The sequence below is a fragment of the Mastacembelus armatus genome, chromosome 14 (assembly GCF_900324485.2).
Source record: "Mastacembelus armatus chromosome 14, fMasArm1.2, whole genome shotgun sequence".
In the NCBI taxonomy this organism is placed as follows: Eukaryota; Metazoa; Chordata; class Actinopteri; order Synbranchiformes; family Mastacembelidae; genus Mastacembelus; species Mastacembelus armatus.
Window position 1 is genome coordinate 19025112 of NC_046646.1, and position 16611 is coordinate 19041722.

At 39.0% G+C, this 16611-nt stretch overlaps 1 protein-coding gene across 1 annotated transcript; it reads right to left on the minus strand.

Moving 5' to 3' along the window:
• Positions 1-40: 40 nt before the first annotated feature.
• Positions 41-1618, minus strand: mrps17 (mitochondrial ribosomal protein S17). The gene is made up of 3 exons (XM_026328881.1): positions 1503-1618; positions 1162-1306; positions 41-544 (listed from the first exon to the last, which is right to left on the minus strand). Exons 2-3 carry the CDS (start codon positions 1282-1284, stop codon positions 221-223), a joined length of 447 nt encoding a protein of 148 aa, XP_026184666.1. The 5' UTR covers positions 1285-1306; positions 1503-1618; the 3' UTR covers positions 41-220.
• Positions 1619-16611: the final 14993 nt, after the last annotated feature.

Here is a 16611-nt window from a genome sequence, read left to right on the forward strand (position 1 = left end):
TTATAGTCTTTAGTCAGGGTAAACAAACACCAGCTGCATGTTTGTGAATGACACCGTGTTTTCTCATCTAATTTTATTGTAAATTGCTCAACAATGTGTTTTGAGCTCAAAGCTACACACTGTATATTATACAACAAGATAAACTTATATTAACAGAATAACTGAGACAAGATTGCAGAGGGACATTTGACATTTAAGCATAAAGAAACACACTTTTCTGTCATGAAGGGTTTGTTTGTAGTGGAGGGGCCTCAGCTCCACTGGAGGCTGCAGAGATGTTGAGTTCTTGCAGTTTTTGGGACAAAGTTGCCTCCTCTTCCAGGTAGGGAGGAAGGTCCGTAGGGGGCTCCAGAAACTCAGTACCTGCAACTCTCTTTCCTGTTAAAGGGTCAACCACCCGACCAACTTTATAGACTATCTCAGCCAGCTCATGCTTCACATGTTTGGACCTGGCCTCAGGCAGAGCTTTGAGAAGGACAATATCTCCTACAGTGCTCTGTCGCAAAGCATCGTGGGCAAAATAGGTCTTCCTCTTGTTGTAGTACTGTGGGGAAGAAAAGACAACATTTGACTTGTTCAAATACATAGTCACTGTACAGCAACAACACGTAGTTGCACACAATGAAGTTGTACTATTACAAATTTGATTTTGTGTGGAACTAGATGATACTCTATGTTTTTTTTCACAGCCAAAAACATACTGGTAAAAAAAAGTAAAGGAACCATTAAAACACACACCAGATATTATGAACTAATTACTCAAGTTGAAAATCGTTAATGTACAATGTATAATTTGCTTCGAACAAAACAACAGTCAATAAAAACCAATATTCTGAATGCACATAGGGCTGTTTATAAAATAACAATAATGTGACTCAGACACAAGTACTGCATGCACTCCTGACAACATCTGGACACGCTCCTGGTACCTAGATTAAAGTCAGGTGAATGTGAGGGTGAGCCAATGGCATTGCTATAAATGTTGGGGAAGATACCTCCATTTATCAAACTAATGTACTGAATGAAGGATTGTTTAGTCACTCTGCCCTAATCTACTATTTCTCTGTGACAGTAAAGTAAAGAAACACCCAGACTGATATTACTTCTTGTTTTCCCTTGTTTGTAAATGTAAGCAGTGAATGAACACTGTCAAAGCTTCACCTTGAGCAGGTAAGGGTCCAGCACCAGCCTTGTGACTCTCACTTTGGCAGTTTTGTACATCTTGGTCCCTATTACTCTGCCGATGATCCATTTGGCATGGACTGATGCATGCTTGGCAGACATTGTGGAAAAAAATGATTCGACCCTGTAGTGCAGAAGATCAAGAAAATAACAATTCAGTCCTTTTGCATCAACAGGAAGTTGATATAAGAAGAGAAACAGGACACATAAATAGCCTTGTTACAGCTAACGTTACTTAACAAAGGCAGAATTTAAACGTTGCACTTTATTTTACATTAATACAGATCAACACTGATGGTAGGACGTAAAGAATAACTTACCAAAACTACATGAAACGAATATTTTACTATTTTTCTTCTAGAAGGTCAAAAATATTTCAGCGAGTGGACTACTCCATGCTGCTCCGTTCGGCTTGTTTTGATGACGTAACTACGGCTACTAACAAGGTCCAGACTGAGCGAAGCTGATAACTTTTTTATAATCATTTAATCAATTTATTTTCCAGTAAAATTTGCGAAAGCTTAAATGCATTTTAACTATATTACTATAGATTTTCAAAAAATTAAAATCGATTTAATTATATTATTTGTTAAGTTTGGAAATAGGTTGTATGATCACTGTGAAAAAGGTTGATATGAGTTTGTGGTGATGACGAAGCAGATAAAAGCCTCAGGTGTTCTCTCAGCAAGAAAAGAAAAGTTTAATTAACAGCTTAGACATTGCAGGCCTAATTTAGAATAACAATGGAGTAAACTTTTATTTATTTATTTATTTATTAATTAATTTATTTATTTATTCTATAGTTAGATGTTAAACTCTGCTATATTTCACTGATGCGCAAATGTGCTTGGAGGATAAAGTGTTGTTTTCCAAAATTTTTCTTATCATGTTAAGTTTTCATTTTGGCCAGAAGATGGGAGCAGAGAAACAGCTGTTCTTGAGCATGTATAGCAAAAGAGAAAGAGAAAAAAAAATTAAAAGAAGACAGCTTTTTCTAGTTAAGAAAGTGGGTGACAAAAACTAAAAGTTAAGCATGAAGACAAAATAAGTGTTACACAATAAAAGTGTGATGGATTCTTGCCATGTTGCAGCCTGTGTGATACCGACACTGAGTTGCAGATGTTTCTCCTCAAACTACCTGATGACACTGATGTCAATGATGTCACTGCAAAGCAAACACTGAAGACGTGAAACATGTCATGCTAAAAAAGAAAAAATTATACAAATGATTTTAAAAGTAAAGTAGGCAAGAGTGTGGTCATTAGAACACAAAACAGATTTGTCCTGATCCTGTGAAAATGTGAGAAAATAACTTGTTAGTACAGGAACTGAGAGCAGGTCATGAGTTGTTTTTAGCTCAGCATGACATTTTCTCAAGATAAGACAATTTTATCATGATAGCTGCAGCTGCCTCTGATACGATCTATAACAGATGCTACTGTAACGTATTAGAAACCAAATCCAGGAGTTTCTAATATTTATTAGAACTGCCTGTCTGCTAGCAACTCTTTGAGGTTGTACTTTAGGAACAGTGGTGTTTTGAGCCAGCTTGGACCTTTCTGTGTGGAGTTTGCATGTTCCCCCTGTGCTTGTGTGGGTTTTCTCCAGGTACTCTGGTTTCCTCCCACAGTCCAAAAACATGTATGTCAGGTTGATCGGTGACTCTAAATTGCCCATAGGAGTGACTGTCAGTGTGTGAGGTTGTTTGTCTCTATGTGGCCCTGTGATGGACTGGTGACCTGTCCAGAGTGTACCCCTGCCTTTCACCCAGAGAGAGCTGGGACAGGCTCCAGCAGATCCCTGTGACCCTAAATAGGAATAAGTGGGTATAATGGATGGGTGGTGTTTTGAGTTATATGTTAATATTGGCATTCTAGCAAGCTCACAGTGACACTGCTAATATGCTGCTGTTTAGTTTGTTTGTTTACCATGTTCACAGTTTTAAAATGACTAGTTAGCATGCTAGCCTTTGCTAACTTGCAGGAAACGTAATGTATAAATGAGACCTAGTTGTAGTTTTGATAATGCAGTTTTAATCTGATGATAGCACTAGAGAAAAAGCTGGAGGTTCACAAAAGCCAGTGGGATTTATCTTCTGTGGATGATGACTATGTCTTAAAGTGTCACTACTTGTTGAAATATTTGTCTGTTGCCAAACTGAAATATTTCCCCACGAGGTTTCTCCTTGAATGAAGAAAGTTGTTTTGAATGAAATGATAAAATTATTGTTACCTTGATGTAATATTCATAACAAGATAATTATTGTATTATCTTGAGAAAATGACCTTCTGTTTTCAATTATTGTGAAAACATATCTCATAATATAAAACATGATATTAAAAATTACCTCCATATGGTATCATATTGTCAATCCTCTGCTAATTCTTGCATTTTCTTTGACAATGATTTTTTTATTTCTGTAAAAGGAAGGCAAAATGACTAATATCCTCGCCAGCCATTTGGCAATGTTAGGAGCTCTTTTGGATCTCCATTAAAGCAGATATAAGTGGGACAGATAAACACAGATGCATTCATAACACAATGTTAACAGCCTTGTCCCCGAGTAAGAATTGGATGTGGCTCAGGACCAACCACAAGCAGACCAATCTGGTCTTAATCAGAGCCATGTTGCAGTAAAGCAGAGGTCTGGGTCTATGTTTCCCATTTAAGGCAGTAGAGCATTGGTATACCTCTGCCAGAATTACAACATTAGCCAACTTTAGTCTCCCTCATACAAGAACACTGAGACAATCACATAGTACCAACTATTTTCTGACAAATACTGTAAGGCTAAGTCGATGCTGAGCTGCGTTCATTAGAACAGAGATGCTGCATAGACTGGCTGTCAGAGCCGTCATTTTATACTCATTACATTAACTTTAGTCCCATAAGAGAAAGTCTTTTTTATTGCATTTATGTGATTAAATGGAGCACAGTCTATAAGGCTCTTATCAATTTTGTGGGTATGACTAAAAGTGCAGCTCACATGGCCTAGTGGCCATATTATAATGTTTACCCAAAGATAATCACAGTCATACCTAATTACAAATGCAGCCAATGTTTTTATATATAAGACTTGACACGGTCAGTTATCAGCTCTGAATCGTGTGAAACCATGTCTGTGGTGACATAAGACAGAGGCCCAATAGCTCAGTCTGCATGATTACACATGTACTGTATGTTTTCTATGATAACACAGTGACCTTATAATCAGCAGGTTTTATATTTTCAGATTAACACACTAAAATAAAGTTGACCTACATCCTCTTGTGTAAGTTATTAATCCCCACATATGATGTATTCCATAGCTTAGACATGTTTGTGGGTTTTTTTTCTTTTAATGGAGCCTATCACTGAATTAAAATCAGACCCTTAAAGGAAAGAACAAAATGCACAATGTCTACTTCCCTACTGTACCTCAGTATTTGGTTTGAGTCAGAAATGAGAATTTTTCCACTGGACTGTCACAGCACACGACATCCTGACAGTTGCCCGGTGTCTCCAGCCTCTAACAACATTTGTTGTGATAGTTTGTGATAAAACCTGTTTATTCCATTGAATGTTGAGTAAATGTCAGGTGAATGTGTCACTGTGCTCTGTTTATACTGGTGTACACAGGCCTGTGTCTGTGCCCTGACAGACGTAAAGCTATTACATCAACGCAGAGCTGAGTCCTCAGGGAGAGGGGCATAAATCATTCAGTAAAGGCCAAAATCATTTCCAGCTCTCTGGCTTACATGCGGAGAACTGAGGCATGTTCTCTGTCTCTTTGTCTACCTCTCTATTATAGACTGTGTGAGCATGGGGGGCACTGATGTCACATGACGGATGTATAGTTTAATGTTATATATCTAAATGTAATTTAGAGGGTATTGTATGTAACTGCACTTGTGTGGCCGTCCAGCTTTGAAAATTGTTTTGGGATTGGGAGAAATTAAGTTACTTATGACATATCAACCAGCTGCAGGAAACAGTTTATTGGGCACTGGTGGAAGACGTATTAAAATCCTATTAAAAGCAAAGTATAACTACTCCATGTTGCTGTGCAGCTTCAACAATACATCATGGTTTCTAAGCCAATAACCATTCATTATTCATGTAAAATCATAAACTGCAACTGGTAACTACTGCTGCCAAATAAATGTACTAGACTAAGTTTTACAATACTTCCTAAAATATTTTTTTTCCTGTTAAATATGGGAAAGGAGAATAACATAACAGCATAACACAGAAATATATGAGGGTGTGTGTACATCTTACAATAACTGCAACATTCCTGAATCAATTAAGGCAGAAAAGTCATTGTTACATGTTAATTGTTGACTGATAAAATAAAAAGAAAAATACAAAAAAACAAATGAATCCATCCAAGTACATCAATACTGTACCTCTAGTATAAAGTTTGTGAAAGGTCTTTCTGGTTAGCCTGCTCTCATTCAAACCAAAACATTTCATTCACATGAACCTGCAATTTAGTCTGAGTCAGAAAGCTGAACATCATTTTTTGAGTATACAGTACTGCAGAAGACACTTACTCCGACAGGAAGCTGTTAGAAGTTGTTATATTTGAGGCATCTTGGAGGCATAGGGGCTGTCCATGAAAATACAAATTCTCGGGTCTCTGTTCAGATGTGGAGTTTTGTTGTCATCCCGTTATCTCCCATCATTTTTGACACCTCTCTGCTGCCTTCTACGAAATAAGGCAAAAGCAAAAGCATTTTTGAGTAAGTTAGTAACTATTTCCTGAATTTTCGTGCAGTGACAAACAGCATGAAAAGAGTCAAATATGTTCACAGCATGTTTCAAATACTCTGCAGTGACAATGCTAACAAATCAGGGTTCAGTGTCAGGTGTGACACTTAGACAGGTAAGTTCGGTCACCTTGCCCCGAGCAGCACAAGAGTCATGTCCGGTGCCATTGGTTCTACCACAAACACCCATTAAACATTAAAGTAGGTCATAGGTAACAATGTGGAATCACTTTGGCTTAAGTTGTGTAAATTAAACATCCAAGTCGGGAGGGATTCAGAGATATTCCCTTGGCAGTGACTTCATCTCTTCCTGTCTCCACTGCCTGACCTTGGACAGTATGTAAGAGAATACTCCCTCCAAAACAATCTCTACAGGCTGCATAACAGGGCTCTGCGGTCTGATGTAGGCGATGTCCTTGTCATTACCTGTGGCAGAAACACAAGAGATGTTCCTGTTTGGGCTCTGTGTCATGCTTTTAAGGAGGGTAGACCAGGTTATTATAAATCCCTCTGCTGTGTGATGCTGTGCCAGCAATATGGTTCACATTTACAATTTATAACTCATGGTCAAATAATCTGGGTTTATGAGGGCTACATATGCATAATACAAATGTTACGAGTTCGCAAACAGAGGGACAAAATATACAGTTAGCAGAAGCTAACTTCTGTCCAACTCAACAAATATCTCCTTCACAGAGGCTCCATTGCACTTGTACCTGTACCTTGTACCTAATCAATTTTATGCCCACTATGGAGTCGCAAAAATAATTTGCACGCTATGATCTTTTAAGTAAATATGGTGAAGTCATCAGCAAACTTGCTTATTTACACATCCAGCAGTTACAGAGCAAATATTACTATTTATTTGGAGTTGGATTTCTGGTCTGGTCCAATTGTGGCCAAAAACATTGACATGTTTCGTTGTTCATCTGGTTCTGCATTACACTCCATTTTGCCAGATCACAGCTTCTCAATCTACAAAAAAATAACATACATCATTTTAGAGCAACTTTTTAGTTGAAATGGTTAAGAAGCATTTGACACTCGAAGTTTCCTGTAGAGTCGGTGGGAATCTCTGCCACGTCTGCATGAATCTGTCAGCGAAAAACATGACTGAATTAAACAGCAGAACGTCAGTGACACTTCTCACAGAGCAGTGAGGCCCCACAATCTGCTGGGGCCCGGGCGGATAAGGAAACTCTATATCTAAACACATAATGAAAAGGCCACTTCAACTCCACTGACTCCCCTGCTCTACAGATAGCAGTCAAACATATTCTTACAGAGCAAATGTACAGAGGCAGCCTGTCTGACACAAATGAGCAATAAATAATACAGAAAAATGTCAGTGTTTTCATCAGATTCCAACAGCTGGGTCATATTGAGCTGTGCAGATATTTCCATTCTGTGGTTAAATGTATTACCTTTAGAGCAATCCATTGTCCAGGTTGACAGAAAATTTGGAGATCTACCAGGTCCATGTTTTTTTGTCTGGTTTCTATTTGTGAAGCAATTATGATAACCTGCAGGAAAAATGACTAATGATGTCATGACAAGCAAATGTTTTATATTCACAGATTTGTTTTAAAGACCTAGACTTTAAAGAAGTACATTGATTGAAACAGATTTAAAACACGATTTTTTCTTCCAACATATAAAAAGTTTCATGTGACTTCTGCTGCAGACATACAGTCCACCAGTTTACAGTAGCAAGGTCTGAATGTGTTTCTGGTGATGAAAAGCAAGAACAGTTATTCAGAAACACCAAAAACACTGAAACTACTAAATATTTAGGCTGAAAATTGTATTTATGTAATCAGATTTTTTGCCAGGATTCCCGTACTGTCGTATTTATTTTCCAACAGATGTAATATTCAAAGTAACGTCCTGTATTTGTTTATGAGTTAGATTTGCAAAAACAGTGCTGCAATTAAACCTGGTAGTTTGATATGTCTCAGAAATTCACATTATTCTAACAGAAAACATGGCAGGCTTATATAACCAAATGTCAACTGAGATCCTGCCTCAGACAACCTACATTTTAAATTTGAAAAAAGGTTTCAAAGAAGAAGAAAACTGAACACGATGAATCAGACATGTTTCAAGCACAGTTTCCAACACTTTGCCTGCACATTCATATCAATGACAGTAAACATATTGGAAAAGCCTGTTTCAGGCTTTAGTGCCCCTAATAAACACATATCAGTGAACAAAAAGGATTATAATTTAGTCTAAAGTGCACAGTTAAGCCACAGCTCCAGTCCTTGCTTAGTGCATTTGAATGATGAGGGTGATTTTTCTCAACTATATGAATATACATGTAAGGCTGAAGCTTCCATCCAACGAAGGCCTTCTGTCATCATCTGTGATTAATGGCAGAGCCGAGCAGACGGCTCAGATAGTCTATAAAAAGATTACAGTAACTTCATTAGTTTTTTTTTTTTCTCTCCTGTTTCTAAGAAACAGCTGTGAGTGGTGTTCATATTTTCAGCATTTAGGTCACTGTTTCAGCTGCCAAAACGTCTCAGCTCAATATTTACATCATGGCTGTCTGGTGGTGCCTGATTCTATGTATGGTCAGGAGGAGAGGACGTATTGCAGGTACGCACCACAAGCAGAGCTCATAAATTAAGCTGTCAAAGGCTTGAGTGGCAGCTCAGCCCTATTGTCTTTCTTTGCACTGCCTGCTTTTCTCCTTCAGTCGCTCTCGCTTTCTTTCTCTCTTTCTCCGAGTTACTTTTTTGACATGCTTTAAAGATCGCAGTCATAGCTGTGGCATGCATGGCAACACAAACACAGCTCAGCGCTGCACAGACAATCATGTTCAGACCACAAGGGAGTTTTATGTTTATGCTCTTAGTCTCAAGGTACCAGACTGGAAAGAGATAACTGTAATTGTTGTGTTAAGACACTGATAAAAACTGGAAAGGAGAAATTTAACCCAGTTTCTCAATCAAGCCATTAACAATATGACACCCTTTGTTCACTGAGAAAGAGACAAATTTGATCAACTTTCAACATATAAAAGATAATAGGCCAAATTTCCTTTTGTATTTGTCTCCTGGTTGATTGTTTATGTACAGTATAGAAGGTACATTTGAGCAACAGTTAACATTTTTTATTTGGTACATTTGTTTTGGAAAGTACTGACGACCATTTTAAACATGAATTGTTAAGCAAATTGGGTTTAAACATATTTAATACTAACAGATTGTAATTTCCATCTGTTTACTACCAAGTTGCTGCATATTGTATTTGTCCCTTTTCTATTACACGAAGTTTCAGAGTCTTGGCTGTTGAGATTAAAACATTGCTCTTTATTGCTCCATTCACATAATTGTCCCTCTAATGTTTTTGGAGCAAATTCCTTTTTCTTTCTCTTTGTTGGCAGATTCTGCAGAAAATCCACCACAGCGGAGACAACATGTCTCTCTTGGCTCTGTGCAGCCACAGTAATGACTCTAACTGCTCTGTTTGCAGAGGTGTAGTCATTGCACAGGTCAGTGGTGGCAAACAGACACAGCAACAACCTTTCACTCAACAACAGTCAGACTTGTCTGGCTCATGCACATGATGCTATGAAGCCTGTAGGAGGGACATCCCCCCACAGTGGAACTAAAACTTTTCAAAACATTTCCATTTAAGTCATTTCTTTTGTAATTTAGTCCATTAGCCCTTCATGAAAATCTATACACGTGTATTTCACTCATTAATCTAAATCTACTTCCATTGACAAGGAAATCTGGCAGTACTAAAAAAAGGCCAAGGCCTGCATGCAGACGACACGTGTGGACAAACTCCATGAAAAAAGGACAACGGCCACAAATCAGACTTCAGAAATAGACACAGCGATGTCAGGAGGAAGATGAAGTGCACAGACACTGAAATGTTTCGTGCTCAGTGACACAAAACAGAATAACCACACAACATTGCACAGTTTAGCTTTTCAAACTACCAAAAGGTTCAGCTGTAATTATCGAAATAAGATTTTGCGATTCTAACACCTGCATGCTCTGGTGGATGTGCAGACACCTTTGAGCAATGAAAATCTAACTGGTTTGCTTTTCTTTCATACTTTTTCCTCACATCATGAGACCCACACTGGAATAAAACCAAAGGAAACCCATGGTGTTTGGTGCCAGTTGTTGTAAGCTTAACAAACTTTCAGGTAAATAATGGCATCAATGCAACAGAATCATGCCTGCAGCAAATGTACATGTGATGAGCGGGCTCAGTAGTGATGTACTGATATGTTTTCAGCTAGAACAACCAAATATTTGATGACATGAGATACTGAAACACTGGACAGCACTACCTAAACCTATTAACTTGTCACACAAAAAAAATCACAGTGTTAGTTTGTGTTTCAAAGGTTATTCACTGTTTCATAACACAGTCCTTTTCTTTGTGGCCTCACTAACTCTGATTCAACTCCCTTGGAAAGATAAGCATGTATGGTGGCACACACATTCGAACAGCACATTTTTAAAATAAGTGATGCAGGCATTCCTTTTGTGTGAACACATTTCAGCTGCCCCCTGTCTGCCAAGTCTGCAATCAGGCCTGAAGCTGCGGTGGTCCTGCTCCACATTAGCTACATGGCATTTATTCAGTATCAAGAGTTTCTCCCCTCACTCAGTTTCTTTACTCTGTTCCTATCAAACGTAAAGTCTTTATATATCTTTCTCACAGTAGTTAAGACAACAATAAAACAGAAATCAAAACAGGTTGCAGTGCCAACTACAGCGTTTCAGCCCCGGTTGTTGTGCATAAATGATGCATGTGCTGTATGTGAGTGTTCAGTCTTGGCTCACTGGATTTGATATGGGGCGAGACTCTGCGTGACTGTGCAACATCATGTGTGATGGGCCTGCAGGGGCCACCAACTGTCCACTACATGGGGGCGTTTCGGTGGCATTAATCATGATGATAAGGACCTGACATTTGCAGACTACTTGGTTTGTATACGTCCAGAGAGTCAGCAGTCACAGTCAGCGGAGAACAAACACTATGTACCATAAAACTTTAGATGGTATGAATTGGTCAAGTTATTAAAGTTAAGGAGATGGTGATGGCCATCATCCATTTGTATTCCTCTGTTAATGAAAACATCTGCTAAACATCAGTCTGTTGCTGCAGGGATGTCAGACAGTGAACTCTAAAGAAATACACACTTTATCCAACAACCCTGCATTAAAACATGCAGGTTTGTATCAATGCATTTAGTTACATGGGCCAGTTATAAGCAAAATATGACTTAAAAACAAAACTGGTCTCATATATTGGTAATTTTCTGGAAAGCATGTTGCTAACCCATCATCTCTGACCTCTATGATATTGAGCCTTCCTTGGTGTTTATACCCTGTAAGAACATGCATCCAGCAAAGATTAAAATTAACATCATGAATCATTTTCACACTACACTCTCCAGTATGAGTAATTGCAGGCTATCAGATGTCAAAGTCTCCCTCCTTATGCCTGTAAAACTGTACATTAGAGTGCAATTTCCTGTAGCTGGTACAATTATGTTCTCACTCCTCATGAAATGCACCTTGGTTCACTTGGAAAAGAACCAAGAGCTATGCTTCCAGGCTGTGGATACAAATTGATTGGCATTTTTAGCACCTCACCAAATAAAGAGAGTGGAGGGAAAGACAATTATAGAGCACTCCGTGGTGAAAATGACTGTAGACACAGACATACACACTGTATGCTCACACAGCACACACACTTGCAGACTGAATGCTGTCATTACAAACAAAAACAAAGCCATAAAAATTTCACTCCTCTTCACTGACACATTGCCAAACTAACAGATGTGAAATGTGTCAGCAGAGGTTGTGTCGGGTCTTCAGTATACGCATTTAGATAAAACACTGCTATATAACTGGCCTCCTCTGAGGATGGTGCCTTGGTCCTGATGCTGCTCAGAGAAAGACTCATAAAGATGAATGCAGCTAATAATCCATGAATGACTCTAGAAGCATTACAGTCCTGGCACTGGTTGTATCACTGCTATATAAACTTAAATGTGGTAAAACTGGAAAATGACATGAGTCAGAAAGTGAAAACAAATGAAGAAGAAAGAAAATTAACGCAATATGTGACAAATTGTGTTGAGAAAAGTCTCTAAAGCTCCTACAAACAATGATACTGATAATTTTGTGTTTTTCACATAATGAAGCTGCAACAACATTAACTACATTTCTTAAAAAAGGAATATTACCTATTTCAGATGTTTATACTAACTTTTAAAAAAATGTTGAGATGATAAACCTCAAAACTTCTTTCAAACATAATTTTGTAAACATACTCTTTGAAGTTATGCCTACAAGATAAGATTGTGGTTCCTATGTCAATGATTCTCTTTAGTGACTTTTGTCTATTGCAACAGAATCATTGTAGTGAGGTACAAAGGATTCATTCATCCATTCATCCATTCATCATCTACCACCTACCCTAGAATATCCAGGCTCACAGCGGGAGGCGAGACACAGCCTGGACAGAACAAAAAAGGATTCAGTTGCTGTCAGTTTACTTTACATCAGCTGAGAAGTTGTTGCCATGAAGTGACATGAAAAGCTCTGTTTAGTCTATACTATTTATGAAATCATCAAGGAACCTGTGACTCTGCATGTGCAAACACATTAGTGTGCTGTATCCTATGCATCTGTGAGGGTTTACATCATTGTTGTGTTTGTGTGTCACGCCACAGTATGGCAGGCATGAAATGTAGCATTGACCTCATCATTCCACTTACATCAGTCTGCCTAAAGAACCCTCAATGCAAAACATCAGCTGTGAGTGACACGTTCACACAGACTGAAGAAACTCAGGTCTCTGAAACTCGATCTCTTCACATCTCAGATATGTTTCCTTCTGATTTATGCTGAGCTCACTGCCTCACATGTGTGACTTTGATATTCCCGCACATACACTTTCTGAATCTCTGTTTCATGATCTCCATTAGTTACAGATGACATGACCTCTGATCCCTTTCACGTACAAACACACGCTCAACAAAGTGTTCTCACCGCTCAGGCCTCTCACTCTTCTCTGCATGGCCTGCTAACCCAGCTGCTAACCCAGCTGTTTCCTTATTGTCCTCACTACACACTGATGGATGCTCCCACCATACATTTCGCAGTGTTTATGTAAGGCACTAGTCTTGATTTGATGTTGTTTCAACCCTCCTGAGTGGAAAGAGAAGTCTCTCCCCTATGAGCTGAGGGTCATTACAAATCATGGGAACAGGCCTGTGACATTGTACTCCATAAGTCATCTGACGTCACGCTCCTCAGCTGAACTTAGTGATATAAAACATGTACCTTTATCTGTGTGTATGTGAGGAAAGAGAAAACACTTGGAGGCTGTAACTGTTCCCATGCCAGCATGATGTAATTCTGCCTCAATTACTTAATTACGCCACTTAAGCAAATGCTTACTGTTTTCAATTTAAATGTCACATGTGGGATCACTAATAACTATATAATACCCCCAAATATATATATAATTTGTGCCATCCCTGTCTTTACAGTGAGTCTCCCCTCATCCACATGGTCATGTACAGCCTCAAGCACAGCACTCATGAGCTGCTATTTTCTCTTTAATGGAACATGGAGGAGTTTCACCAGGAGAGCATACTGTGAGCAGAGCTTGATGTTATCAGAATTAGATGTACTCTGCAGCGCTGAACAAGCATTCTGAAAACTATTAAAAACCTCAACAACAGGCCCGTATTTATTACACCAACTACAGGACACACTATCCCAGCACGTACCATAAGGAAACAGGCTGCAGATGGAACAGTTCAATTAAACAGGCTAGTTTGCACGTTACCAAGCAATACTTGTGAAATACAGTCACAAAGGGGTTTTGAATACATACACCACCACAGAAATTCTTGAACACATGCAATAATTATTGTACACCTGAAGCTGAGCATCACCAGTGATGAAACACTGCAACATGTTCACATCCTGAAACTGATCTAAAAATTAAAAGTGATAAATCCTGTCGTTACGCTTTACAAAATGGGCCCATCATGCACCTGACTGCACCCGCTGTGCAGCGACAGATGAATTATTTCCACACTGATTGATTTTTAAAGTGTGTGTGTGGGTGGGCTTGGGGCCTGTGGACTTGCTGTTAGATGAGAAGATGTAAATTCTTTGGCATGTGTCAGCAGTGAAAGTTGATCCTACCCAGCTTGCAGCCTGACATTCACCAGCCCTCTTGCCAGTTTATCAAATCAAACAAGTGCACGTCTGGCTGTTTTTCTGTCTGTCTGGGTCACGCCTTTTCTGTCTGCCTGTTTCTCCTCCTCTGCCTTTACCTCCCCGCTCCTCTCTATCACTTGCTTTCTCTCCCTCCATCACTCAGTGGGGTAAATCACCCGTCTGGTAGGGGTGAGCAGTCTTTCAGTTCATACACGCCCATATATAGGCAGCAGACGTTAGGTAAACGCTAGGTAGACGTTAGGTAAACTCAGAACTGGCACTAGTCATTCGACTACTTTATTTGTAACACCGATATGCTTCTCTGAGCTGGCAGAGACATGGGCACATGGAACTGCAGGTTGTGTGCATGGATGTAGAGAGCAGGTGGATGAGGCTATGTGAGAGTGTGTGTGTGTGTGTGTGTGTGTGTGTGCCTTGTAGGCCAGCCTGTAATAGTTTAAATGAATCACACTGTTTACCCACATTATCACACAGATGGCCATATTCATTTAAAGAGTAACATCTTAACTTGGCATAAAAATTGTTGGCAGTAGAATCTGAATTTTTTTCTGTGAGGAGGATTTTCTTTTGTTATTCCTGTGGACCACCAACCACATCCAGCTGATGTCATTGTAACTACAGTACAACAGACAATAAGACTTTGATGCAAAGATAATAACAATGACAATTAATTCAACAAGACATTGACTGAAGTGAAACCAGAAGAAGCAGAAATAGGAATAAACTGATATCTCTTCAGGTGCCTATTCTCACTTTTAATAAGTGGAAACATTTTTGCTGTCTTACACTTTTTGGTTCGTCACTGTTTCCAGCACTGAGCTGTATAATACAAAAGACAGTTATTGCTTTGTTTTGGTCATTACTTTGATTTTTTGTCATGTTTGACTTTCAGAATATGAACGGCTTTCAGTCAGATACTATTTTCTAATTCTCTCCTGTTCTCTTTACACAATTAAAACTCTGGGTCAGAGGAAGCTCAAGCATATCCCAGAATGCATCTGAAAGGACTTAGGATGATGCCCTGTCCATCATAAGGCTAACAAAGACATTTACAGTTTTACACTGTGCATTCAGCCAGACTTGCATACCTTTAGATCTGGATGGAAACCTGTATGCTGGAAAAACGGAAAGTCTTATAGATCATGCAGGATTGTGTTTACATGTGCAGATGTGAGTGTCACTTTGTCACCATAGAGGATGTAACTGTAGTGGAAATTTATGCTACGAATGAAGAAATGTTACAAAAGACCAGACTGCTGATGACATGATGACAAAAACGAGGGTCTAAATGAATACTACACTGTGGAGTCAGGGAATTGCAGGTAATCCTGTAAAACCAAGTTTATTAGCATGGATTATAAATTTAATTAATGTTTTACAACACTGGGAATTACGTCTCTCTGCATGTTCTGCATGTTCTGCACTGCATTTACTCTTCACAACTGAAGAAATGATCATAACACAAAAAAGCATATGGTTCTTAGCATATAGTTTTCTTTTTTTTCTTTTTGATCTTATTACTGCAGTGTTGTTTCACTGCATAACTATGTAGTTCCATCAAAGCTGAACACAGCATACCAACTCTGAATCAGAGCAACAAAACTACACTTTCAGACCAATTATGGATGCTCAGGTAGCACTGCCTCTCTCCTTCTTTCTCTCTTACCACAAACACATACAAACATACATACACAGACAGGCAGTGCAAGCACATACCCTTGCAGAAATACAAATATACAATACAGCTCTTTTTAATTGACCTGCTTTGGACAGAACTAAGAGCCAAAGATTTCTGCATGATCACATCTCAGAAACATTTGCAAACTCACATTACCTTCTGCTCTGGTTCATTCAGGCATTTGTTGTAAACGATTCATCATTTTATGCTGAAAACTCACACTTTATTAGATTTTAAAAAGTAGGTTTTCTAGCTGTGTTTGGTTTATCCACGTGGCCTTCAGCCATGGGTCATAGGGCTACAGAGGAGTAGGGTTGAGTACATGTCCTCGTACAGCTACACTCTTCTGCCACAGGATGATCACAGTGCTCTCTTTAAGGGTTCCAGTGTTTCACCCATCTCTAGTCCCTCAGTGTTTAGGTGCCATTAGCTGATTTACTTCATCTGTTTCCAGCCTTATTACCACAAGACAAAGAAAATGTTTTAGATCTTGCCAGACTCTCACATTGGCCCTCAGGAACTGGGACAGGACCAACCAGCCCAAACATGGAAAAAACCCCCTGCAAACCCACCAGCTCAAACAAAAACACTGATTGTTTCCAGGTACGCTGACTGGTGTGTCTCTGTGACAGCTGGGAGTCTGCTGGGCATGAGGTGATGAGCAAAAACCACAAAGATTTGTGGATATAATTTCTCTTGGCTGTCATCTCAGGTAGACATCTTTGATGATGTCTTTTAAGATGTTGCTATGCTTTCTGAT

Bases quoted from the DNA above. Each gene is read 5' to 3' on its own strand.
- mrps17 (XM_026328881.1), bottom strand. From the start codon at position 1,284: ATGTCTGCCAAGCATGCATCAGTCCATGCCAAATGGATCATCGGCAGA. The intron at 545-1,161 runs GTGAAGCTTTGA...TCTTCCCCACAG, and splicing joins TGGACCCTTACCTGCTCAAG to TACTACAACAAGAGGAAGAC.